Source organism: Semicossyphus pulcher, unplaced genomic scaffold (genome assembly GCF_022749685.1).
Source record: "Semicossyphus pulcher isolate SPU_LCO1_2020_fin unplaced genomic scaffold, fSemPul1.0.p SCAF_4, whole genome shotgun sequence".
NCBI lineage: Eukaryota > Metazoa > Chordata > Actinopteri > Labriformes > Labridae > Semicossyphus > Semicossyphus pulcher.
Window position 1 is genome coordinate 25,588,347 of NW_027211715.1, and position 26,929 is coordinate 25,615,275.

Consider the following 26,929-nt stretch of genomic DNA (forward strand, 5'->3'; position numbering starts at 1 on the left):
TTAATGTTGGTAATGCTAAAACAGTGGGACAATAAGTTCTAAAGATACAAACAGGGTCTGCGTATTAAGCTGGCTACACTACTTATAACAAAATGATTAATAATGTATTTAGATTAACAACTTGTAAAGAGGTGCTTAAAGTGAGATTTAATCTTAAAAGTTGTTTCCCGTGTGCATCTAATTCCGAAGCACTCCTAGTTTAAATTATATAAACTGAAAGCTGTTAAGCTCCCACATTCACTCCATTAGGCCTTTATCAAATCAGGGGCATTTTCTCTTCTGGTGCCCTGACAGCACGTAGGAGTGCGCACACAGAAGCATCCGCGGTATTCCACACAGCAAGGGGCTTTCCATCCTTATATGATGACCCGTCTCAGTGCTATAGGATGTGTTCTGTGGTTTTACTTCAAGGTTCATTAGAAAAGGTGCTTTAGCAGAGGTGAGGAAAAAAAGAGATGCAAACAGGCTGGCTTTACTGCGTGACAACATTCCCCCCACATAGAGACAGGATTTAATTAACTTTCCTAATTGTGGGAATATACGCTGCATCTGCAGCAGGGACTAGCAATAGCTATGAAAAGACATTATTCTCTTTGTATTTATCATGTTTGAAAAGCAGGAAGAAGAAACAGCAGCCACACAAAGAGGTGAATAAGCTTATAATTTGAGCAAAAACCTCGACAACATAATAAAGATGATTCATGTGACTAACAGATGTGTACTCCTGTTTTCATACGATGCCAGCAAGGAAAGTTTGGATTAACACACGTCTTAAAAAGCCTCAGGTGATCCCACAAATACTACATGCACAATACTATCATCTATTGGGGAAAAATGTCAGCACCCTGCTTCAACGTGATGCCAACTAGGAAGAGTACCAGAGCAGTAGGAAGGCACTGTGCATGCCCGGGGCTACAAAACTGAGAATGAAAGACAGGAGGCAGTACAGAGGAGTGGAGGCCTGTAGGAGGACGACACGTGACCAGTCTGGGAGGCCGATCGGGGAACTGCTGTAGCGTCATCCAACCTCCCACATGAGCACAGACAGCGAGCACATCTCGCACAAGTCAGGCCATGCCAGGGAGGAGAGGAAAAGAAAACATGAAATATATAAATAATGAGTGAAAACAGATGGCACCCAACCACAGGACCCTTTAAAACAGCTTACAATAGGAAACAGAGGCTTATGGCAGCTTTACGTACTTAAGAGTCATCTCTACTCCCAACAGATGGGATAAGCTATGGCTGTGTAAATGACGAGGGCCAAGCTGCAAATGTCTGATGTAACATCTTTGCATATGACGAGGATTTTTCTCAGCTTCTGCCTGAATCAGATAATGTTTGATCTGCTCCCTGCGCTGACCTGCTCCCATGACAGAAGCTATTTTGTAAAGAGAGAATGTATTAGGGGTCTATTTTTGCTTAACATAAAGTCTTTTTTGTATCATAATCACCTCTGTTCCCTGCTACATATTTTAAGTATTTTAGTTGGGGCAAAATAAAAGCAAAACATGTATTCTAATGTATTAAATATTAACCTGCAACATAAATCGCCTGCAGTTCTTAGCTCTGGTAGAAGTATTAGTTACCCTGTGTGGTGTCATGCAGACAGCAGCTTTTTGCCAAGTGTGCTGGCTTGTGTCCGAGGCAGCTGACCTGCAGGCCAGAAGGGCCCTTCTCTGTCTGACCTGCTGCTACAGTAACCTCTCCACCTCAGCTGTTCTCACTGCTGTTGTGTGTTGCTGACTTTGTATCTAAAACCAAATTGTCATTTTACGGTGGTTCTGTGCATGAAATCAGCACTATGCGACCTGTCAAAGCGACATTTAGTAAACAGACCATATGGAAGGCGTTTATTCTGTTCCCTAAACATGCCGACCTTGGTTATATTTAGCCCCAAGATGCAGTGTGTATTAGATACAACAGCAAGAAGTACAGTCTTAAGGGAAAAAGAGGCCGTGCATGAGCAATACCTTATGCAAAGAATATGTCTTTTCTCCTGTTTTCATTGAGACTGAAAGACTCAGTTTGTGTCTTTTTGCCTGTCTTCAAATTTTTGAAGCTATAATGTGTGAGCCCTGAAAACTGACTGACCTTAAATAACATTATAGGAAAATTAATTGTGTTAACTGACTTATACTAGCGGCTGCTCGATGCTAAAAAGCGTACAAATTTGTTGATAATAGTGCAACCAGTAAATACTGCCCTGGTAGGATCAAGTCCTGTAGCTACAGCACCAGGGGGTTGGGAGTGAGATGAGATATAACATCTCATATCAAGGATCCCTCTTAGAGTGAAACACTTGAAGCTTGTAAAAACATATGATTATATCATCATGGATTACGTGATGGTTTCTGCACGTTAACCTGTGGTAGACTTTATGTGGGGCTGATGGCCTGCTCCATCCACACACAGTCCTCTTCCTGGGATTAACCAACTCTGCATATGATGTCATCGGGGCTAAATCTGATCTCTGCTTCAACACAGAGGAGCATGATCAGACTTGACCTCGCTGACTGGATGGACTAATGATGACCACCAAATGAAGGAGAAAAGAAAACTATAAATGATAGAAGCAATCAGAATAACATAAATAAGCAAATAATGAATATGCAGCATCAGTTACAGCCTTAAATATGTATTTAAAACAATAATTTTATATTGCTGACCAATTAGAAGAAAGCTGTGAAAAGATTATCTGTGTTGCCTCTTTAGTAGTAGCCATACTGTTTTATATTACCATTGGTGATTTTGCAATACTCTAACAGTATTATTATAGATTGTAGTCATTCAGTTGTGAGGTCCTACTGGACACATGATGCTATATTGTGGTGAAACTGAAAAAAGAGGAGTGCCATTTGACTCATCGAACAAAATGCTGCATTTTAAACTGAATGGTATGGTAAAGCAGACAGCTGGGATGGTGTAATGTAACACATAGATAAACATCTAAACAGAGTGACATTCAAAGTGTGTATATGTATGCCTATGTGTGCCACGTCCAGGGGAATAGGCCCAACATTATGCACAAGGCCAAGAATAGACCCTGACCTTTGCTTGACTCCCAGTAAACCATTTCACAATATGCAACTGGCAATGTGACTCATCTCATCTTAGACTGAGCAATTCAAATGTCAACATGGTGCATCTCCACTCAGCAGCCTTCATATGGGCACTCATGACGCTAACTACAACACAAATGGTGAAGATTGAAGTGTGTGTAGTCTTTACGATCAGAGGTGTCTATGGTTGGGAGGTGGTGTTAAAGAGCGAGTGGTGTAGGAAAGCAACAGCTGGCCGGGGTCCAGCACTTCTCCTATTTCAGCTCCGATTTAACACACCCACATGGAGCCATCAGCTGCCTCCCAAAACTCAGTGTAGTACACCGGCACTGCTTGAAATCAGACAGATTTAGACATTGATTGTATGTTCTGGAGGATTTTTTGTTGATGACCTGAGTTGGGTATCTTAGGCCTTTTATCTACGTACGTATAAAGAGTGTATAAAGGACGCCTCTGGGTCTAAAAAACATCTTCACAATCGCATGATCGGTATTATGTGAATCGTTTATCCTTAGGTCGTACTAAAATACACTCCAAAGAGTTTACTGTTCATTATTCCAGGAAGTACATTATGTTTAAAGCCTATATTTTGTTATTGTGAATTATGGATGCACCTTGCTGACCCAGCTAGCACTTGCCTTAGCTGATAACTTAGCCTTGCTAACCACTTGCTCCACTCCAGCTAGCATAACCTCTTGTACAAATATGGTCACTTCTGGCTTCAAACGGCCAAGATGGCGAGTCCAAAACTGAAATCTTATTGTGTTGAAATGTTTCTACCCAACTATTTTAACTACTACAACTACTATGCATTTATAAAGTGTTTTTATGGTACTCCAAGACTCTTTACAAAGGCAAAAATGTGACAGATGACAGGAGAGAGAGGTGGTACAGCTAAATGACTGAAAAGATAGCATCTGGATTTGGGACAATTAATAGAGTATCATGTTATCTCATTGTCAACATTAAAAATGGCCTCCAATGCCTGTTAAATAAAATGTCTGTTATAATTATCAGGCCTGGGAGGAGAGAGCGCTGCAGTAAATAACTGCATTTCTATTGATTGTATTTGGTGTTAATTGACTTAAGTTATTGACTCAGGAAGTTGGAAAAGCATTTTCCAATGCAACATATCAGATTTCAATACCCACCCCGCCCCCACCCCTCCTCTGCCATGTGTTATCAAGACAACAACAAACATCCATAAAAATAAGCAGATTTCATAAAGTCTGTTCAAAAAAAAATCCTGTGCTGGCTCTTTAAAAACATGCTGAACTCAGCTGCTACAGTCAGAGGAAGGCAAACGCAGCACACAATGTTGCCAGTGATCAACACAGTCATGGGAAGTTCCACTCACATGAACCCAGGAGGCAAGTCTCCTTTGTCATTTAATAGAGGAGCGAGGCGTGGCATAAGTACAATGTATTGTATTGTGCACTCGCTCATTTGTTTAATAGCCTGTACCCGATCTTAATTTTTTATATTTTCTCTGGAGGAGTAAAACCACAGCACAGTCACTAAATATTCAGACAGAGAGGTATTGTTGCTGTGTTGGATCTCCACACCGATACACAACAAACATTGTTTGTTGAAACTAAACATTGACTGAGGTTTTCACATTAAAATCTAAGATTAATGGATGACTTGTTGGTATTTTTACTACACAAAGTTTAGTCTTTATCAGTGAACAAACAGCTAAAGCAGTGGAATAATGACCTTGACTGGTCAAGTTTGTTACCAGACCAAAATAGCATCAGTATCACTTCATTAAAAGAAAAAACTTCCTGAAATCAGATAGAATGAAAGGTAGCTTAAGTGCATGCCAGACAGTAGGCACCTATGTTTTTTCTATTTGTTAATCTGCCTATTATTTTCACAATTAGTTGTTTAGTATGTTGAAAAATGCTAATCACAATTCCCTCAAAGCTCAAAGTGACATATTTAATACAATACTAAAAGCAAATCTTATGACATGACATTTTGCTTGAAAAGTGACTGAAACCATTAATCTATTATCAAACTTGTAGGCAATAAATTTTACCTGCAAGACGACTTCAGAGTCATTATCTGCATTTTACACCAGACCTCAATTACTTGTTAATTACTTGTGATGTTCCCCTTACAACCAGGGTACTATTTATACTAAGACATACAATTCCTAGTGGTGATGTAATCAGGATTTAACATCCTCACATAAAAGCTGAAGTTAAGTGTAGTTGTGGGGCTTTTAAACAGAAGAAATGTTGACATGTCGTAGCAGGAATAGCACAGGTGTCATTAAAGCCATTAACAATGGCTTTGTTCCTTATAAGTGAGCCATGTCAGAGTCAACATTCAAACTAGTAGGGACCTTGATAGGAACAATTAATATAATAGTAAATCACATGTGGTTTTAATGACATGTCAAAATGTGTGCCATAGGCCTGTTTGAGTCCAGTGAGAGACAACAAAACAGAAAGTGTCACTGCACTCCTCTTTCTGGTTTACACTAAATATACTTTGAAGTCCAGACCATGCACATACTTCAGTTGCTGACATGGTAGCCACTTTAATCTTAATTCCAACCTTGCCATTTTGTCTTGCAAAGCAGAAGCAGAATCTCAAAAATAGACCTGTGGTCAATCTGGCTCTTTTCAAATCACCATAATCTGATGCTGGTTCGGTTATTTTGGCTCTAGTTTACCACTTCAATTATGATGCTGTAAAGAAAGTAAAGGCAACTGTGTGGCGTAAACTTATGGCAGTCACCATAATCACAATATAAAAAAATAAGAAGCTTGTTAACAAGCTATGTGCCTGAGTGTTGCATATTTGAGAAAACACAGAAAACTGTGGCAGTGTTACTCTTAAATGGAAAGTATGACGGTGCTTCGTCATGAACCAGGAAGTACACTTTAAAGGTTAAATTACACAGCACAGACTGCTCTGCAGGCACACACCCTGCACCATACTCAAACATATTTCTTGTGAAGCCCTAATTTGCACTCATGATTTTCTTCTACCTAAAACACTGACACTGTTCTTGTTGCTCCTCTGAAGTCACCAACATTTAGGCTCTCCTGGGCAGGTTTTATGACTGCTACTAAATCATGCAACAATGTGAGTCTGTGTGAAAGTCCTGTGCTGCTGCTGGGACCTGATTCATTAGAGGATTAGCTAGTTGACTGAAGGTAGGCTTTTACATGCTGTTGACATCCGAGGATTTATTCATTTAGGCTGCCCAGCATGCTCTCTGGAGAGTCCAAACAGGGTAAGGAAGAACTTAAATCGTCAAAATGTCACTTTAATTCCAGCCAAACATGCTGATCGAGCTTTTGTGGCTTCACAGTTCTTCGACAACGGCCTCATGAAGAGCTGGTGTAAGCTGCTGAGCTAGACTGCAACAAGAGCTGCTTATCATGCTTCAGTGGGCGGCAGACTGAGTTCAGTACAACACCTCAGATTTCCTTCAGAGTATCACGACTGACCAGCACAGTGAGCGGCTTCACACCACCTTACTCCTGTGCCTCTGCATCGTGACTCAGCCAGAGAAAACAAAGAGTCTGCCAGATACTTACAGTACAATAACACACCATACAGTACACAAGTGCTCTTTGGACGCAATACACAACATTTTATAAAATACTTTAAGTATCATTAATCTCTTTTGGCCATTCAGAATCGAGCACTAAAACAAGCTGGACATTCTAACACGTTCAACAACAAAAAGTTGGTATGGCTAACATGTTAGCAAAAGTGGTATTTGCCATTCTAAGAACAGAACCAATAGAAACTTTGCAATGTTAGCGTTCATAAATAATCAGTAGATTATTTGTTGTTTTATCGATATATAGTGTAGTTGTTTGATCCATAAAATGGTAAAAAAAAATGGTGAAAAATGTTTATCAATGTTTCCCCAAAGCCCAAGATGATGTCTTCAAGTGATTAATAGACTAATCATTTCAGCTCTTGCAACCTGACGAGGTGACATAATGTACACTCTTCTTTTAGTTCAGTTTTGGTCCTCACCACATCCTGAGAAATACTTTGTTAACTGTGTGAGTGTCGTTTGGTGCTGCCTGAGCTGGTAGTGTGCAGTGGGTTTGAAAACAGCTGCTTGCTGCACCTTGAAACAACACAAGAGCAAGACTGAACCTAATGTGTTTATTTATAAAAGTAAACATATATTCAAGTGTTAATGGTACAGAAACAAACCCAGGTTCTTTATATTGTATTTTTGCCAACTCGTTGAGTTAACCTTCATAAGCTTCAGCTGTAAAAGTGTGCTGTCGTCACTTGTCATTTCAGCAGGAGCAATCAAGGTTACTAGCTAAAATTGACCAATGACGACAGCTTGGACTACAGCTATGTTTTTGATTGCAAAGGCCAATTCATTTTCAAGTCTGACATCAATCCATGCTTCGAACAAGCACTGCCAACATACAGCATATAGGATGAAACACTGCTTTTGTATGTACATAGCTGGCACACAATGCACAGTAGGTCTCTGTATTTACTGTTTGTCTAACTCGATGATGGCTCCAATATCAGCCCCATCCTCCCTGAGCCATGTGAAGCTACTGTGCTGTACGGTGAGTCCCAACACTATAACATTCATTTATTACTCTTCTTCCATGATGGGCAGATATTACGGCCACTCTTCATTGTCAAAAGTGTCCCCACTGAGAGGCCACAAATTGGTACATTTGTTATTACTGATAATACCGGCTTGGCAGGCGGTAAAGTCTCATAGGTACCTCCTGTCTGTCAATGAATGACCGACTACATGAAGAGAGAGCTACAATGAAATATGATCTGTAACTCCAACTGTTTGCAGAGCGGACCAGTGATTGGTCCGCTGTCTGGATTTTGGAGCCCAAAGAATGGATTTTGTGGGTGTGTACATGTGTCCTGAAAAGACACTAACACAATGGGGGTTAAGAGGGGGCTGATGACCTTGATAATACAGTACACTGAAGATAGTGGCAAGAAGAACAGAGAGAAGACTGTACCAAAATAGCAGGAGTGTTCAAATAAAAATAGTATAACTCAGTCATGAGGGGAAAAGAGGATTAGATGATAATTTCTTAGTGGACAGTTATGTCACCATGCCAGGAGAGTGTATTTATGAGATGGCGCTGCCCTTTACTCTTTAAATGAGCCTGATGGGTGATAGTTTCTACAATACGACTTGGCAGAAAGCAGAAATATAATGCTGCTGTTTCTTTAAGATGCAGGGATCCCCCTTGGGAGTAAAGCCTGCAGTGTACTCACAGCAGTGGCTATATGGTCCTGCCTCCATCACACAGGCGTTTGTCAGTGTGAGAAAGCATCCAGCTGAACCAAAGACTGAACCACTGTGTGTCGACAAGGCCGGCTAACAAAGACGACCTTTCAGCGCTCTGCAGTTTCCCCCTTCTCTCTTGCTTTTTGCAGCAACATTCACAGCAGTTCCAGATCCACTGACAGAGGATCTTGTGCAGCAGGCCTGCCATACATCCCTCCCTATCTCTGCTGTCACGTGGTGGAGCAGGGTGACACTGGCATTCACCTTTGTCCCAGGTGCAGGCAGGCACCACCCACATGCCCGACTCTGCAACACTGGAACACAAGACACTCAGCACATAAAGGCACCAGCTCCACAATGAGTAATCACTATGTGCTGTTCTTTAGAGGCCGGCAGCAACAATTTATTAGAGAGCGATAAAACGTGTTTTAACCAGCCAGATAACAAATGACACTTTCTATCTTGCTATCTCCTTTTGATTTACTTCATCAACAAACCTTCATCAAAACAGTCACGAAGTATTAAGGCAATGGTCACAAATTAATAATTGACTACTTCCTTGGTGTTTTACTGAGACCAACGGTTGATCAGTTAAGAAAACATTTAGCTCTGCTAAAATTTTACAACAAGGGGAAGATTGGAAGGAGTGGCAAATGTCAAAGTCTGTATAAGAGCTGAAATGATGAAGCTGAAGTTGTTTATTTCTTTTTTGGACATTTTTAGACTAAAATACGACAAAAAATATGACTTGCAGCTGTAGTATAATGTTTGAAGTTACAGAAAAAAAGAATTTCTATATTGTTATCCAATTAAAATTGGATTTTATGTCAACAAACAGCTTTTCCCTCATCCTGTACTTTGCCTAAATTAATTTACATTCTAACTACAAGTGAGCAGTTACCACTGAAGTGACTGACTGAGACCCTACTCTTGTCAAGCATGTGTTAGTAGGTGGTTGTAGATAACAGGGCTATTATTTGTGTTAGCCTGTAAGGAAGAGCTCAGTAACAGCTCTGACAGAACAGAGGCCTAACTGGACTGGCAGTGACATTCACTGGGTTACCCGAGGGAGCTGTGAGATCAGGGACAGACAGAAACATGTGGACAGACAACTGTGCAACTGAGTGTAGGTTTGCCCAATAAACGTCAAGGGAGAAGTCCTCTTCATGTCATGCGTGACAAGTCAAGTGAACAGGCCCAAAATCTACTAAATAAGAGAGCAATTTGTTATTTTCAAAGTTGAAGAGACAAACCTTTGTGAGGTTATTATTGTGTCATCAAGGGAAGCAAAGAAAACATCACCTGACATTAGTTCTCAAAACAAAACTCTTAATAAACCCAAGTCCTTAGACTCAGGCCTCACTATTAGCAGGGCCTTGTTGAGCTTGTTGACACCATTAGCACACTTCCTCCTCTCACTTTGAAACATGCAGATAAACGCTGGGTCCAGTGGGCCACAAGAGCCATGAAGCAGTGTCATGGCACTAATGCCAGATCCAGATTTAGCTGGACACCGTGGGGATAAAAATACCCAAACAGATGGGAGGTTTCACAGGCAAAGGGGGAGAGGCAGCAAGCACAACTAAAGATTTCAGAGGAGAGGAGAACTGCAATTACGGCTGTTTGCTAACCTCTGTCTTCTGTGTGGTTAGCAAAGTCTTCAGTGGATGCCCGCTATGAGATAATGACCTCACTGGGAGATACAAATGTAAGGATAATCATACACAGATCAATGCAGTTGTGGTTGACGTGACGCCTCGCCCCGATTAGCTTCAGTATGACTAAATAACTAGAGTAATGCCTTGTTACTATAAAGGCATTGTGAGAGAAAAAATTAAATATCCAGCAGTGATCAAAGTGCTACAAGTGGCAACATATTTTTAGCAAAGAAAGATGTGAAGAGCAAAAGTTGATGTGGAGAGGAAATGGTTGAGCAGCCACGAGCTGGCCTAGAATCTAAGAAAACAAAGACTCTCAACATTTCATGTGGTTTTTCAAAGTTGGTATAAATGCTATGAAGCCGGCGGCTCTGAGAAAAGGTGTTCTTGCTGACACAAACCAAAAAGACATAGTTAATAATTGATTGCTTATAAGGCCTGGTGTGAGCTTATTGAGGGAGAGCTTCCACAAGAACTTGGATTAACTCTACTGACAGCAGAAAACATAGGAAAGTTTGGTAGAAAGTTGATAAATGTAGGTTTTTCACTCATAATATTGAGTGTCTAAATTAAAGAGAGGCAAGATTATAACCCTAGAAGAGAGCAAGTAATCATTTCCAAGCTGTTTAAGAAACACTTCAAAGAACTGAAAATGTTGAATGAATGTTGAAAAATAAAACTGTCAAGATATGGTTTATGATATTATCCAGTCTGGTCTCAGCTCACTCTGGTTCACCCCTTTGGTAAACAAAAGCAGAGCATGGTTGACTCATTAACAGAACATGAGGGCAATCCGTGGGAGGGGGAGGGGGTGGCGGACAGTTCCTATTTACTTCCTGTGTCTCTCTTTCTCTCAGGTCAAAAGAGTCTGCTGCACATTATAACTTTAACATCATTTAACTTCTTAAAAAGCATATTACGCTTGACTCTGCATGCAGATTGAAACTGGAGATGTACCAAAAAAGTGGTGTGGTGGATAAGTGCAATTTCAAGTTTATATTTTTGTGCTACTTTACCAACCCTGAGGATGCACTTACCAATTTGATGGCCACATATTCGTTAGTATAGAGATTTTTTCCCAACCGCAGCTCTCCAAAGTTCCCGCAGCCGATTTTTTTACCCACACGGAAGTTTGGGCCAACCATAAGAACTCCAGAATTGGTCCCTGAACTCCGGCCCCCATGTCCAGTCCTGCTGCCTGCTGTCTTAGACATCTTTTTCCCTTCCTCTGTCTCTCCCTTGCCCCCTCTCTTGTCAAAATCCATAAGCTTGTGATACCCTGGCCTCTCCACGGTTATTCTCCAGCCATGCAAACCATAGAAACTCCAATAACAACGACCGAGGAGGCTTTAGGGAGGGGGAGGGGGACAGATCTCACAAGACAGAGGAGAGGTGTTGCTGTTAAAATGGTTCAGAAGACACTTAAATGAGCTCAAGTGCCCTGTGTGTCTATCGGATAGCTCTTCTGCTGAGTGCCTCCGATTTTTCTTTGTGTTCCTTGTTTACCAGAGGGGCTCCTGTCTGGTGTGTTTCTCCAGCTCCAGTCTCAGAGTGGCATGCCCCTGCCTGAGGAATAGGCAGGTTGTGCTAGGATGTGCCCACAGACACGCATACAATACTAGTCATAAAAAAGCACTCCGAAGCGTAGCTACTGCATCCACAAGGCCACTTGGGAACATCTCCTGGAGTGCCTCATTCCTTCTGGTCAGCCTTCAGTGACACAGTGGACTCTCTCCATGTTGCAGGGCCACAGCAGACGAGGAAACCCAGAATCAGAGAAGACAGCGAGAAGAAGGACAGGTGTCGGATGGGTTTGATGTCCGCTGGAGATCTGCGAAAGAAATAAACAGACAGAAATCAGACTCTTTTCTGTATAGCCTGTAACAACCACAGAGATCATCCATCAAATACACAAATAAAGACTTATCCTTATGAAAACTAATGTTTACTTTGTTAACAAACGTCAGATAATATACCTTGTCCTACTCTACGAAATAAAAGGTATCTATAAAGCAATCAATACAAGGCAAAATATTGGAAAACTTAACACATCATTCATTATTTGTTCCCATAACACTTTGAGGCCATGGAGAGATTTAAATATTCAGTAAAACTTTTACTTGAAGATCAAATTATGTTTACTGCGGCTCTTCCTTACTACAGCTGAAATTAGATCTTGCTCCAGACCGGTGCAAGGCAAATTCAATAAAGCAATCGATATGAGCGGAAATCTTCCATAGTGGACTTCAGATTTAAGAAAAAATATCTCATTTACTATTAAAGATATTTTTGAAAGCCTTAACATGGTGCTTTACAGAGATTTGATCCTCAGATTAATAGAAAATAGAGCATGAATCCAAAAGGCCAGTATTAAACAAAAATAAAAAGGTAAAGAAGTGACAAAATATCAACCTTAACTATTATTTTTTCATTGGCAGTGTAACTTGACCATCCCTTTTTCATCTTTTTGCTAACAATCACAGGTAGACATCTCACTCCTAATTCCCCCATGTCCATGATCTAAGATGTTGGTGGTGCTGAGGAGAGCAGGTAATGCAGGCACTAGCGATGAGCAGCTACTCTTTCCAATGGAAAGGCACTTACACGGATCAATGACTGCTGTAATGCCTCATCTCATCATAACATTTGCATCATTGGGACTTATATAATTGGAAGGATTTGGATTCAGTCTGGTGTACAACTACCTCAGCTGTGTCTGACTGACTCAGAACTAATATAGCCATCACAGGACTATAATACAGTATTATCAGCCATAAGCAAGCTGATGATGAGTAGACATTGACACATATGATACCTTATGCCATGTAGGAGTAGAGAGATGACATCGACCTTTTCTTGGTGAGGGAAAGCTATATTAAAGTTACTCTAGCTACTAAAGCCTGAAAGGTTTTAGGGGGAGGAAATAATCAGTGACACAGCTCATTAAAAGCCACCGAAAATGTTGTGAATGTCTGTGTTCTCCTCTACTCCAGCACACCTGAGAAAAGGCCCACATTATAGGCCAGGTATGCAGTCAATCATTACACTGGTATGCCTTTCTTGTGGCATGACACAGGGCAATAATTGTATGAAATTAGAATGGACTACTTGGTCACCAGATTAAAAGTGAATTAACTGAAAAGGGTAAAAGCTATTGTCAATTGATCACAAAAACCACTTAAATGGCTAATTTCAATATGTCAATGACTCGATGTGTCAAGGTGGTGCAAAAATATACTAGCCCATTGATTTAAAACAAAAGTATAATAATGTCTTACTATGAAAAAGAATTCAGAGTTCTCTCAAAAACAACAAAGATCTAAATAACTGCATGGGGTAACTCTTTGGCAATCTTGGCCTATGTGTCTAGACAATCTACTTTCAGGAAGTTGTGTATTGTTTTTCATATCAGCTCTATGGTATAGCCCCAGACGTCGTTTAAAACATAGTGATAGAGTAGTCCTATTGCTCAGGTTTTGAGTTTAGACTTGAAAAAATACAGAAACAGAGAATTACATTAAATATAGCATATGAAATTGATGTTTTGGGTTTGACTTTGTCTCTAACGTCCGCTTACTACAATAAACGATTAAGTCAATACAGTTGACCTAGCTACTAATAACACGACACAAGACGGATTCAACGTCATACATAAAAATCAAAAAAACCAACAGAGATAAAATTAAGAATAAAGAGTAGTAACGGAACTAGATAGATTTTTTTTTGCATTTCCATGGTAAAAAAAAAGTATATAAAATATATCCGTCTTTTGAGCTGATGTTGCTGCTAGCTGCTAGCTAGCTATCTGGCTATCGATGAGTGGCTGGCAGCTGTCATTTAACGTAAGTTTCGAGTGATTCAAAGTACCTACTTTCTGACTTTGATAGCAATAAGTTTGTTTCCGATGCAAGATGTGAGAAAAAAAACAAAAGCTCACAAGCAAACCCCGTCGATAAGTGTCTTCTGGAAACCTAAGGTTAATATGGGACTAGCTGGTTAGGCGGACAAGGCCAGATACTCTCGGGCTATCTAGACGATAGTTAGCCATCTCAACTTAGCTTGATATAGGTCAATCGTAGCCAAATTGTTTCAATTGAACCGCTTTCATGAGTTTAATGAATACAGCATTATTGGTATATTCGTCCAGTGTGAACGTTTAATCGAAACGTCACTCAGCTGTACTAAGCCAACCTAGCTAGCACCTACCAAAAACACCGTTCCTCTTGGCCCGACGCCTGATAAAAAACAGCTAACGATGTAACGTTAGCTTATCTGTTAACAACACTGTATCATAAGAACACAAGTTGGCTAACCCTCAGCGAACCAATGCAAGTAGAACAAGTCGATGTAGGACATAGCATTAAATATTGATTGATTGACTGTTCACATCCTACATTAACCTAGTCAGTTAGTAATAATATGAGCAATAACAACGTCCCAAGCGACGTTGTAACTAGTTAATGTCTTCGGCTTAAGAAGTGTTATGATAAAAGTGATTTCACCTGAGAGTATCGTTTATGAGTTGAATCCAGCTAAAGCCGTTATCCTAAACACCGCCGGGCAACTCCTTAATCCTAAACAACCGAATGCACACCAACGGCTGCTGCCTGGATCTCTAACCGCTTAGCTCGCGAGCTAGCCATTTAGCAAGCTAGCACACGTAACATTAGCAAGAACGTCAACGTCCGGCGAGGCAAAGTCTTTATAAAACAACAGTTACGAAGATTTTCATATCACAAACGGTAAGCATGTTACCTTAAAATCTTAGCTACCAAAACGAAGTCGAAGTCATGGTTCTTCGTCCGAGGGTATATCTCTCATTTCGTTTCTCTTGCCCCCAAGTTGCTATGATTTTGCTGTTGTCTCTTTAAGCCTCCCTCAGCTGCCGATACCCAGGCACAGCGTCACACTGGCTCACAGCACTGTACTGCGCAGTAAAACTAACGCATCTGGTTTGAGGAATAAGGCAAAACATCAGGCGTGCGTAGCTCTCTTCTAAACCGGTCTATTTGGTTGAAACATTTTTAACTTTAGATAAAACAGAAACTAAAATGTTGTGAAGACATTCAAATATCTAGAACCTGAGAAATGTGTGCAACACAATTCTGGTCTTTTGTTTACTAGTTTAGCACAATTTAGGGAATTATTTAAGAGTTTATAGACTTGACAATTAATCATAAAATAGTTAGTTATCGACTATTTGATGAAGAAAATGACCATGTAGCCATAATTTGCATCACAGGGATTTACAATGGAGAGGAGTTTTTATTATCTAAATCTCTGATTCTGGAGCCAATGTTTAAAAATTAAGGGAACTCAATAGACCTGTTTTCCTTCATAAAAACGATTTATTACTTATTCTCTGTCAAATGAAAGCTTGATCCTGTCTGACTTGGTGCCACATTGTCGACTGACAGCTCTTTTTCCCTAATATTACCAGAGTTCATATAAAGTACCTGAGTTAATGTAAAGTTTGACAACTCTTATATGTAGATTAACCACTTGTTGCTGGCAGGACTCCCAAGTTAAAGCTTATTTTAATATTGAAAATAACTTCCCACTTATAAAACTTGTGCCACAGGCAAATATATATATATATATATATATATATATTATATATATTGATATTATTATGATATTGATATTGGTATGGCAGATATATGCAGAAAACAAATTCTATATGTGTCTGATACATGTCCACTGTCAATAAACAATAAATAATCATTTCCGTCTTTGTTTTTGTGCCACAGGGACTTAGCTTATAGCTAACTGTGATATATACAAACAAAAACGGTGCACAGTTCCTGTTACATAAAACAAATAAATATACTAATACCTTAAATGAATCACAAACCTTCCTTTTCAAACACTTTTTTCATCTTGCACCCTTTTTCTTGAAAGAAAATATGTCTCTGTCTTTTTCTATCATGTTAACGTGTTCAAAAATACATTTAAAAGACAACAACGGAGAATTCTGGTACAAACAGTTTTATTTCACATTTCTATGTTGCGTTGTCTATTTACAATTTGGATCTTCCCTTAAATGCATTTACCATTGTTATTACTGTGCAGATACTTAGCAGTGGAGTCAGCTAAGTAATGCAGTAGGACAGAATGGTGTCTTTTAGTGTGTTATCAGTGTTTGTTTATCTGTTTGGGACCAAATTGTTATGGATAAAACAAAATGAGATTTATACCCCAGGCTTAATAAAACTAGCCTGTAAATGTTTATTACAGCAGACACATATTAGACCAATAAAAATGCCTCTGACTGAACAGCTTTTCATCCCTTTACACAGACAGGCATTCAATAATGCTCACTTTAAAAAGTCCCATTCTGTGTACTGTCTGTAGTCAGTAAGTGCTTCTCCACCTTTCACCCTGTCTTGTCCCACACAGCAGGGTTACTTCAGGTGTATCTGAGTCCACAGGCAGCAGAGATCCTGGACTGTGCCGGTCTCCAGTTACAGCCCCAGGTGAGGGTGAGGCACAGCTTTACCGGAACAAGCAGTCTGAAGGGAGAGGCTACAGTTTTTACTAACTGACGATGGAGGAAGCCCCAGGCCAGAGCCCTGCTGCTGTATGAAGGGCCAAAACACCGGGGGGAGGGCGAGCTCAGCGGACAGCACGCCTACAACCGGCTGGTGAGGCGGGTGGCTGTAGAGCTCTCCGGCCATGAAGGGGAGAAGTGGAGGGGAGGGAAGTCGGAGGGGGAAACGTGAGACGTCAGAGTCATGAGGAGAAGGAGGAAGAGGAGGGATGTTGCTGTCAGTGGGTGATGTGCAGATGTCCTGTTTGTCCTCTGTTCTCTCCTCTTGTCCCACCTTGCTGCGATGTGATGCCTCCTCCAGGCCTTGATCTCTGGAGAGCGGGGAGCACCTTTGACCTTTACGAAACTTTGCCCTCCTGTTCTTGAACCAAACCTGGAAGAGAGACAGAAAAGGTAAATCAGAGTCATATTTATTATTACATATTCAAGTGATTTTTGCACCTTACAAGAAATTGGCAACAAAAAAATAAATGAATATGGATGTAAAGAAATACAGTACAAATATCTGCACAAAAAAAGTTGTAGTTATGCAGAAATGTGCAAATATTGACCAGACTTTAAAGGTTCGCAGTAAAAATGTTTTAATATTGCACAATTCATACACAAGTGCTTCACAAACATGTACATTTTAAAAGGAAATTAAAATGTGGATATATGATGAAATGAAGAGAAAATGCAGATAAAGTGTAATGACATAAAACTAAAAGTGAGGACACAACATTAGAGAACAGCGGAGCATAAAGGGTCAATTCTGCTAAAAATACTTTATTAACACAAAAGGGAAAATGAAGCAGAGCGGCAACAATATCAAAGCAAAAGACAATCAAAGTAAGAAAACTTTTATACAATAAAAACATGTAGGAAACAGAGTTGTGGTTATCAAAGTGGGGCCTGGGACACCCACGAGTCCTTGAGGGGGTTCAAGAGGCTCAAAAGCAACTTATTTTCAATTCAATTCTATTCACAAGTAACACAATGACAGAATGCACGACTATTTTGGAGATAAGTTTCATTCATGTTGACTGTATTGAAACAGACAAAAAATGGGGATCCTCTATGGGAGAAAATCTGATCTGTCTAATCTGTGTCAGTTTGGGGGTCCTTGATGTTAATAACTTTGAGAACCAGACCTATAAATAACATGAGAACAACTCTATAGGCACAGGACGGCATATATTTGCTATTACTCCTCATGATAAAAAGCATTTCTGTCCCCAAGAGTCACATAATCCTCTCCGTTCCTCCCCTCTGTTACATGTCTGAGACTTCATGTTTATATTTAAACAAAATAAAGCAGTGTTGTATTCAAACACACGGTATTGGTTTCAGCAGGTTAATATTCAGGCATTGGGATGGAATGTACTCTCACCTGTATGCGAGCCTCGGGCAGGTTGATGCACACTGCCAGCCTCTCTCTCATGCCGACGTCTGGATACTGCGTCTGCTGGAAGGCCTTCTCCAGAGCCTGCAGCTGAGACACCGTGAAGGCTGTGCGGCTGCGGCGCTGCTTCTGCTGGTTCCCGTACCGAGCCTCCAGGATGAGCTCTGTCAGGAGGAGGGACAAATAAAGTCATCATCAAAAAAAAAAGTCTTTCTTTAGGAGCATGTTTTCTCGAGCTTACTATTTTTCTCCCACTTTAACAGTTTGTTTTTCTGTTTTATCAGGGATGCAGCTAAGACTTAAAAGTTAACTTTCCTATAGGCCAACATATACATCATATATACATATGATGTATAATGGATCATTTTAATGTAAGCTCTGTATTTGTGGATGTTGTATCAGACAGATACCGAATATGAACAGTGGTGGGAAAAGTATAAATACCACACTTTACTCTGCACTTATTATTTCACTTAAGTAGACGTAAATAAGTATTATCAGTAAAATACATGAATGTCTAAGTAGCAGTCCTGTTTTAGAGCTTGTTGCACTCTTGAACAGTGCAGGGCAATTCAAACCTTTATTTTGAAAGTAACCAGAGGAGGAAGTAGTATTCTGATCTTTTATTTACGAAGAAAAAAAAAAGTTAACTGGAGTATAAATACAACTTTTACTTCATCAAATTTGTAGGAGTGCTAACATTAACAATACAGTATGATGCACGGTAGAATTTATAATATTTTTGTATTATAAGTATTAATGTATCCATCACTTTCAACATGTATTGTAGGTACATGTGGGGCTTATTGTTTTTAGCCTACTTTACTGATGGACAGTTTCCCCTTGTGATAAATAAAGATTTAAGGCTATTACTTTGATAAATAAATAATATTTGTAAATTGTTTTCTTTAATATTAATCTGTAAAGTTACTCATAACTAAGGTATCAAATAAATGTAATAAATGTTATGAAAGAAAAAGGTTGGAGCTGAAGTGTTGCGGAGTAGAAGTATAAAGCAGAACATGCTTTCTATGACAATACTGCTATCCCTATTTGTATCGATTACAACGCTTTGAATCAAAAACTGAGCGAAAAATCATCGTAAATTTTAGCCTAAACAGTCAGAGCCCTCCGTCAGTGTATGTGGGTCTGCACAGGACCGAGGTGACCCACCTGCCAGCCTCTCGGCCACAGAGAGCGCGTGCACTGCGGGGCTTGCTGCGGAGTAAACGTGGTACTGCTCCGCCATCTGCTGGTGAAGGTCCAACAGCATGGAGTTCACACCGTGGAGGGGGTACACGCCTCCGGGGGGCGATCCGCAGAAATTCATGGAGTTCATGCTGAATTTAAGGAAACAGAAATACTTATTTTACTCAGTGAAGGATGTATTTAATATGGGGAACATCAGAATATACTGGATCATATATTTAATATTATTTAAAGAAAATCTGTCAAACTTTCTGATTGATGTTTTTAAGGGGTCGACTTCAATACATTAGTGTAGAACAAAAAAAAAAAAACATGTTATTTTGTGTGTCAGAACATCGTTAATTATAAACGGGGTCAACATTATTTCTAGATGCTAGAATATTATCATTAATGTTCATTTTATTAAGTCAAAACCAGATTCTGAACTCTATTTGACAACCTAATAATATTTCTGTTGTTACGACTGCGTTGCCTCTTGAAGCCATATAAGCAGCGTGATTGATTCAGTTATCAATATGCAAAAACAGTCTTCACACATAATTTTAACGTCCGTTCGCTGCTTACCTGTGATTGATGAGCAGCTCGTGCAGCAGCGTGAGATCCAGGTGCGCTTTTACGCACAGCACAGACCCGGTTGAGAGTGCGGTAAATCCAGTATTTCCTAGTCCAGTTTTGAGCCTAAACTTTATCCTCTCTCGCACACCAGCTTCTCTTTGTCGTGGCACGGATCTAATTCTCCGAAACCATTCTCACCCACGACTATTTAAGAAGCATTTACCCAGGCTCCCCTCAGCCATTAGCCAATAGAAAGAAAGGTATTAGCCGGGATTAGGTGGGATGAGGGAAGAGAGGGGGGTTGCGAGGGGCTCAAGTTTTTGAAACTATTGAACTTGAGAGATTTATGCCAAGGATCCCCCTATAAGCGAGCGTTTCATTCCCTCCCGTTAAAACAATTAAAACAATGTGGTGGGCTAATCTCCGAGGCAGCACAGATTAAAATAACAGCCTTTGATTGTGCTCTCCTTCTCAGTCCTCTTTCTCCCAGGCCGCTGCCTCTGACAGCCCCTCCTTCACAGGGGGTTTCTCTGAGGGTTTGTTTTGCTAACAGGCTCCATATTTTGCCTGTAAACTGTCACCGTGTGAAGTTAATCTGAACTCTGCTCAAAGAGGACAATTTGTGGATTAAAATCCATCTGAGCTAAATTAGAAGTGTTCCCAGGAACAGAATCGAGAATAAACATGAAATCACCACCAAACATCAAGTCCTCTTAACACACCATAAACTGACCGAGTATATTTTCTTAAACACTTGACTTCATAACAGTTTTAAGGTTAAGAGTGTCCATTTTATGCCAATTTATACTTCTAATTTAGTATTTATTTTACTACAATTATTTGACAGCCTAATTAACTCCAACTTTACCCACAAAATAATGAAACAAATGGTGTTAAGTGTCCATGATTAACAGTTTGTCCTGTAACTTTAACACATTCAGTCATAATTGTTGTTAGGATTAAGTATTACTGAGAATTATAATTAGAGGAAGACATTATAGATCCAAGAGGGGAAACACAGGCTTGCAAAATACACAATAACTAAAAATATATACCAGTCAGCCATAACATTATGACCACCTGCCCTATATTGTGTAGGCCTCTCCTTTGCCGCCAAATAGCCCTGACCCATCGAGGCACGGACTCCATTAGAAGGTGTGTTGCGGTATCGGACATGTTTGTCCAGCACATCTAACAGATGCTCAATCAGATAGAGATCCGGGGAATTTGGAGGCCAAGTCAACATTCTGAACTTGTTGTCGTGTCCGACCACACAGGCCAGCCTTCGCTCCCCACGTGCATCATTGAGCCATGACCCTGTCGCTGGTTCACCACTTTTTCTTCCTTGGACCACTTTTGGTTTGTACTGACCACTGCAGACGGGGAACACCCCACAAGAGCTGCAGTTTTGCAGATGCTCTGACCCAGCCGTCACAATTAGGCCCTTGTAAAGTCGCTCACATTCTTACTAGCGCCCATTTTTCTGCTTCCAACAAAGATTGTTCACTTGCTGCCTAACATATCCCACCCACTGGCAGGTTCAGTCTAAAAGAGTTAATCAATGTTATTCACTTCACCTGTCAGTGGTCATAATGTTATGGCTGATCGGTGTATATCCTGCTGAAAGAGCCATGTAGGTACAGTATATTTTGAAGGTAGAACTTGTGAACTCTTACTTTAGTTAAAGTTTAATAGCACTTTTACTTTTTCTACACTGTTGAACTGCTACTTTTACTGAAGTTAACCCATAAACCTAACCCTAAACCCTCACCGTAATCCTAAACCCTAACCATACCCTAACTCTATAACCCCCGCTCAACCCAAACCCTCTTGCTCCCTAACCCCCCAAACCTAACCCTACTGTAACCATAAACTCAACCCTCTTGCTAACCCCTAACCCCAATTTTATGTATACTTTACAAAACCACAATTTGTATAACATAAATCACCATATTTTCTTAGATCCTCCATTTTCTTTCAAGAAAATCTTACAGAGACAGATATCACCTCCAGTATGGACAGAGTGAACTATTAAGGCCAGTGAGTGTATGTTGTCTTTATAACTGTTTAACACACAATATAACAACTAAACCAAAGTACAGGTTACCTATGAGTTTGTTTTCTAGATAAAGATACAGAGGATTTTGTACACAGTTAAAGCTGTCTCGTGTGTTTACTTGATATTGCTTTGTTACGAACAGTTGTTCTACGGAAGCCCAAAGAGGACATGCATCCATACATTTTATTTACTCAGTTTTCCCCTGAGAACAAGTCATTCCTGGTCATATTTATCACGTTATCTCAAGATAACAACTCTGCACCACCGTAACGTCAAACATTAATGTGGGCAATGGCAGCATGGCACGTCCCGGTCTGTCAGCCTTTTGTTTTGTTTTCTAGATTGCAAGAAAAATATCCTGTTATCATGAGAAAACAAGCTTTGTTATCTGGAGATAATAAGATGAATTAATCTGTTATAATGGGAAAACCAGCCTTGTTTTCTTTATTTACAACATAAAAAGTTATAAACATTGTTTGCAGTGAGTATGACTTGTCTCCCTGCTGTTTCATATAATAACCATGAGATGCTACAGGTACATTCCTCCACCCAAACCGCCTGCACGGAAAGAAAAGGCTTTGGTTTTATTAATACTCTCAGATACACATGTGAGATGTCTTGGTTGTTGTGTACTTTGAGGGTGTACACAAACAGCCATGGGTCACTCCTTCCTCTCGCACTTAAACACAATTAACTGCTCAGACTTCCAAAATATGTGAAAATGTTTGTGCTCTTTTCTCCCCTGGCTCTTTTTCCTCCTCCTTTCGCCGTTCTTGGCTGTCAAGCTATATTAGTGTCCGATAGAAATAAGTCATTTAGAAGAGGCTCTGTCGGCCAGCCCCTCAGCCCCACTAAAAGCTCCAGGATTAGGTCCCAGAGGCCTTTGTCTCCGCAGGCCGCAGGATTAGGGGAGATTTACTGCGAGGAGAGAAAAAAAGTAGTTATTTCATGGCACTTTCATGATGAAACCTGGCCAAAGCTGTGTTGGCTGGGGGGATTAGAGGCACACAAAGACTGTGGTTGTGTGTGACCCTCCCCGTCCCAGAGCCGCCAATACTCACTCACTCACCGCCCCCCATTCCTCCTCCCCGTCCACTGGATCATTTCCCCTTCTGCCTGGCCCGGTTCACCTCCTACCCATCAAGATGACCTTCGATCATCCATCCTTAAACTTCCACAACAACCAGCGAGCTGTAGGCAACGCTAACATCGTGCTGCCGGTCTAATCATCACAATGTGAGTGGTTTAGTATTAAAGACTTTGCTGCAGAGGTAAATGAGAAGTTAGTGGATTTGAGTCCCTCCTGTAGTGTTTAAAACCTGCTTAAAAAGGAGTTATCCTGCTCTGAGAGGGATGCACTTACACATGCATGGATTACAGCGAATAAAAGACAAAAGGCAAAGTCACATCACTGACAACCGTCTCAGCAGAGAGCAGGTGGAACCTCGCGCAGGTCTAATAACTGCAGCAGAGGGAATTATACAGGAACCTCGCTGCTCCAATGAGAGAAAGGAAAATATGAACAGTGGCTGTCAAAACATTCAGTATTTATCCTCCCTGATTTCAAATAATCTAGCAAACAGAGGCCCAATCATATATGCTTCTGTACTGTTGCTAAAATAGGCCGCGTTTATCACAGAACATTTGATACAAAGAGTTTTTTTAAAGAGACAGTGAGAGAAACAGCTGGGTATCACTTTAGTACAATGCACGCTTTAAAATGTAACACCTGCCTTCATTAACGCTCAATAAAACCTGTGTAAATCCAGTTATAAGCCAATAACAGGAACAACTTTTGGGTTGGCAGGTTGCTGGTCAGACTCTTATTTTGAAAAGTTTAGTTATTTCGGTCTTCTGTGCTTCCTCTGAAGGCACTGCCGTTTTTATTTCAATCCCAGTCAAGACACCACGTCTAACACTGGACATAAAAACATTAAGGCAGATACAAACTATACATATAATACCAAAATCAGTTCCTAAACAGGACTAAAATTTAAAATGAGATAGTAAAAGAAAAGCTAAGAAATGTTATAAAAATATCCAGTGTGCAGAATTTGCTTGTAAAGGAACCACAGATGTAAATTAGCTATAGCTAACTCTGGCCCAGCAGTTGTGCTGTCAAATAAACTAATGAACTAAACTAAAAAGCTCTAATGTAGCCAATGCCATAAAATATATGTACGAATGTTTGTACGTTAAAGCATATAAAACTGTTTCCTGAACATGAGTACACATTGTTGTTTTTATAACCGCTCATTGTGCGGTCTGACGGCCGCTAACAGAAGGACTTCCTGTATCGTTCAGACCTCGGTGGAATCAGCCTGTGAATGAACTTCTGGCATTGTTTTCGTGCTTATGTGTGAAGTATCATCATTTCATAAACGTTTGTTAGCCACAGACTTTATTTACATAATAACTGTCAATCCAATAAAAAAATGTCATTGCCTTTTTTTTTTTCAAGGGAATTAAGTTGATGCTAAGTTCTGGGTTGTCCTACAAAAGTACGTCGGCCCTGCAGCAGTGAAAAAGATTTTTTCACAACAGTGCAACTCAAAAGTTACATCCATGAACTTATCATAAATTTGTTTTAAAGCTGGGTTTCACTATTTATCAACCATTAAGAAAGTTAATTATCTTGTGTTACTCACAAGCTCCCAAAACTACTTAAAAGTTGGTTGGAACGATCGATTTTCAGAGAGATTTCTCCTTTGACATGATTTTGTGAATCAATTAAATAATCATTAAAGCTCAAAATAGTAACATTATAACGTCAGTGTGGGGGACATCTTGAGTTTGAACTGAGAGAAAAGTAATCTTGTTTTATGTCCACATCAGGATCTCAGCTGTGAGTCCTCTGGTTACACATTTGCACCTGCAGAAAATTAAATGACATAGGGGGGCGTCAGTTTTGGTTTAGGGAGCAGATATTGATCTTTAAAAAATGACCTAAAGGATTAACTGATTATGGAAGTAGCTAACACTAATTTCCTCAAATAGAAATATTAAGTTATGATATATCTGCAGATTCAATGCACCTGTTGTTAGGTTTGGTAAGATGTTAAGCGTGGGTGTCGTTGTAAAGCGTGGGTGGAGACGGGGAGGCAGCTGAGGTAAGTGAGGGTGGAGGGGCGGCTAATTTACTCCTTTTTTCTCATTGTCTTCTTTTTCTGTCACTAAGCTGTTTTTGTTCAAGTCTCCTGTTTAACAGATGTTTCAGAAAGCAAACCCCCTTATGTTCAAGCTTTCTTTAATTACTTATCAATAGTGGAAATTTGTATTGACAAGGGCCTGTCAGGAGGGGACCTTTGTAGTTGTCAGTTATCTCCAAGGAAGGCCCCCCTCGGACACCAACTGGATCGATCGGCATGCAAAACACAATTGAGAGGCCGTCAGGGGCCGCGATGATCGTCCGGGAGTGTGTGGGCCCGAGAGGGGAGAACAGGAGCGCAGCGGAGCTAAATACTTCTTCATGGCGGGGGGAATCGATAGGGCCGGCTGGCCTTTGACCTGAGGGAGGCAGGGAGAGCGGGCGGCGGGTCAGTCGCCCTTCTTAAGCCCCTGTGAGTGCCCGGATCACGCTGTGAGGCCTGACACTGGCTGTGACACACTCAGGGCTTAGAGTGGCATTGACCTGGTTGCAAACACACCAAGTACACAAAACAATCTCAAACATACACACACTCAGACGGTTCAGAGTTTATATGAGAGTTTTACGTCAGCGGGAAGGTTTTAAGTGAGCAACCAACCCCGTTAGTCTTGTTTTATTGATCTGAAACGCTGTTACTCTGAGAAATGCATTAGGCATTAATAAGTCCTCTATTATAAAACCAGGAGACGTATTAGCTTCCAATTAGCTCCTTATGATCTCCCGTGCAGCCCCTGGGAGCGCAGCAATAAACAGCTACAGCAGCAGATCAATACGAGAGGACTGAGTAAAGATCAGACTCTTAATTGGGCGGGAGGGCTGCAGATTAAAGACGGAGAGCGAGAGGGACAGGCAGCTGTGAGCGTCCCGGGGGTCAAGGGCACCCACACTGAGGCGCAGGAGGTGACCTCAGACCAACAGAGAGAGAAAACAGACCCAGGGTCAGGGTCTCCGTAAACCATCGTCTCTTCAGCAAAATCTTTTAAGACCCTGTGATAATACGGACTGTGTACACAAAGAAGTTCACACTGAAGAGGAATGAAGTCACACAGGGAAAAAGTGAGAACATTTATGATGCTAAATATGTGCAAAAACGCTTTCAAAGGCATCAAGAAGTAATGGAGGTGCAAATATAGTAGTGTAACCTTGGCAAAATTTGTTTATTATAAACTTTAAGAACTTTTTAAAGACCACGCCACCCACTGGTTTTAATCTGTAGTTGTGGGAGCACACAGAATTTAACCAGACCTCTACAGCTGGCTCGCTTTGTCACGGTTGTAACTCTTGATTTTCCTCGCTGACGGTCGCTTTCCTTTTCAGACTGTTTGTCTTCATCTGAGCGTCAAATTTGTTTCTTTTTCTTTGGATTTTCACTTATTTTTGAAGTTGTATCTGTAGTCATCCATCTTTTCTTTGTTTGTTCAGCCATAGTAAATTACTGTTTACTCGCAACACTTGCAGAGACCGGAAAAGCAGCTGCTAAGCTCCGCCTACCCTCTCTGGCAGACCAACCACTGCTGACTGATGGAAAATGCGTCACTAACTGGGCGCCGCTTGTGATTTTTTCCGCTAATGTCGCCACAGACACCCAGTCCATAAAAATACTATATACCGCAAATGCAAAGGCTTTCATCAGCGGGCCATAGGCTCAATCACCGTTGTGTTACCTCATTTGGCGATAGATAGAGACTTAACAGACATTTATTTACATGAAAAAGTTTAAGATTATATCTTTAAGTGATCTTGAGTACAATTTCAGTCAAGTAACAGTACTTCTACTTGATTAGAATATTTCAGTACTCTTTACACCTCTGGACAAAGTAAGACAATTTACTTATAAGTAGCTGCAACCCTAAATACCACGAGCAAGATGTTTGAGATTAGTGCTAAAAGTAGCTGTTTTTAATCTACTGATCTATTCCTCAAGTGTCTTAAAATACTTAAAAATCAGAGTTTATTCGAGGTGTTGTATTTAGCTCTCTTGTTTTGTCCAAAATCCAAAGATATCCAGTTTATTAGACAAAGAAAACGGCAAAACTTCACG

General features: G+C 40.4%; 2 protein-coding genes across 5 annotated transcripts in view; both read right to left on the minus strand.

Annotated features, from left to right (window-relative positions):
* Nucleotides 1-14,863, minus strand: part of csnk1g2b (casein kinase 1, gamma 2b) — a 35,156-nt gene extending 20,293 nt beyond the window's left edge. For all 4 annotated transcript variants that reach the window (XM_069679345.1, XM_069679343.1, XM_069679344.1 and 1 more), the window contains exons 1-2: nucleotides 14,742-14,863; nucleotides 11,024-11,817 (exon numbers count right to left, since the gene is read on the minus strand). In XM_069679345.1, coding sequence (XP_069535446.1) covers nucleotides 11,024-11,251 — 228 coding nt within the window. In that variant the 5' untranslated portion in view covers nucleotides 11,252-11,817; nucleotides 14,742-14,863. The remainder of the gene's footprint in view (nucleotides 1-11,023; nucleotides 11,818-14,741) is intronic.
* dmbx2 (diencephalon/mesencephalon homeobox 2) lies at nucleotides 11,679-19,256 on the minus strand. Its single transcript, XM_069680663.1, has 4 exons — nucleotides 19,091-19,256; nucleotides 17,906-18,081; nucleotides 16,533-16,909; nucleotides 11,679-11,817 (listed from the first exon to the last, which is right to left on the minus strand). Exons 1-4 carry the CDS (start codon nucleotides 19,254-19,256, stop codon nucleotides 11,679-11,681), a joined length of 858 nt encoding a protein of 285 aa, XP_069536764.1.
* Between the last annotated feature and the right edge of the window lie 7,673 nt (nucleotides 19,257-26,929).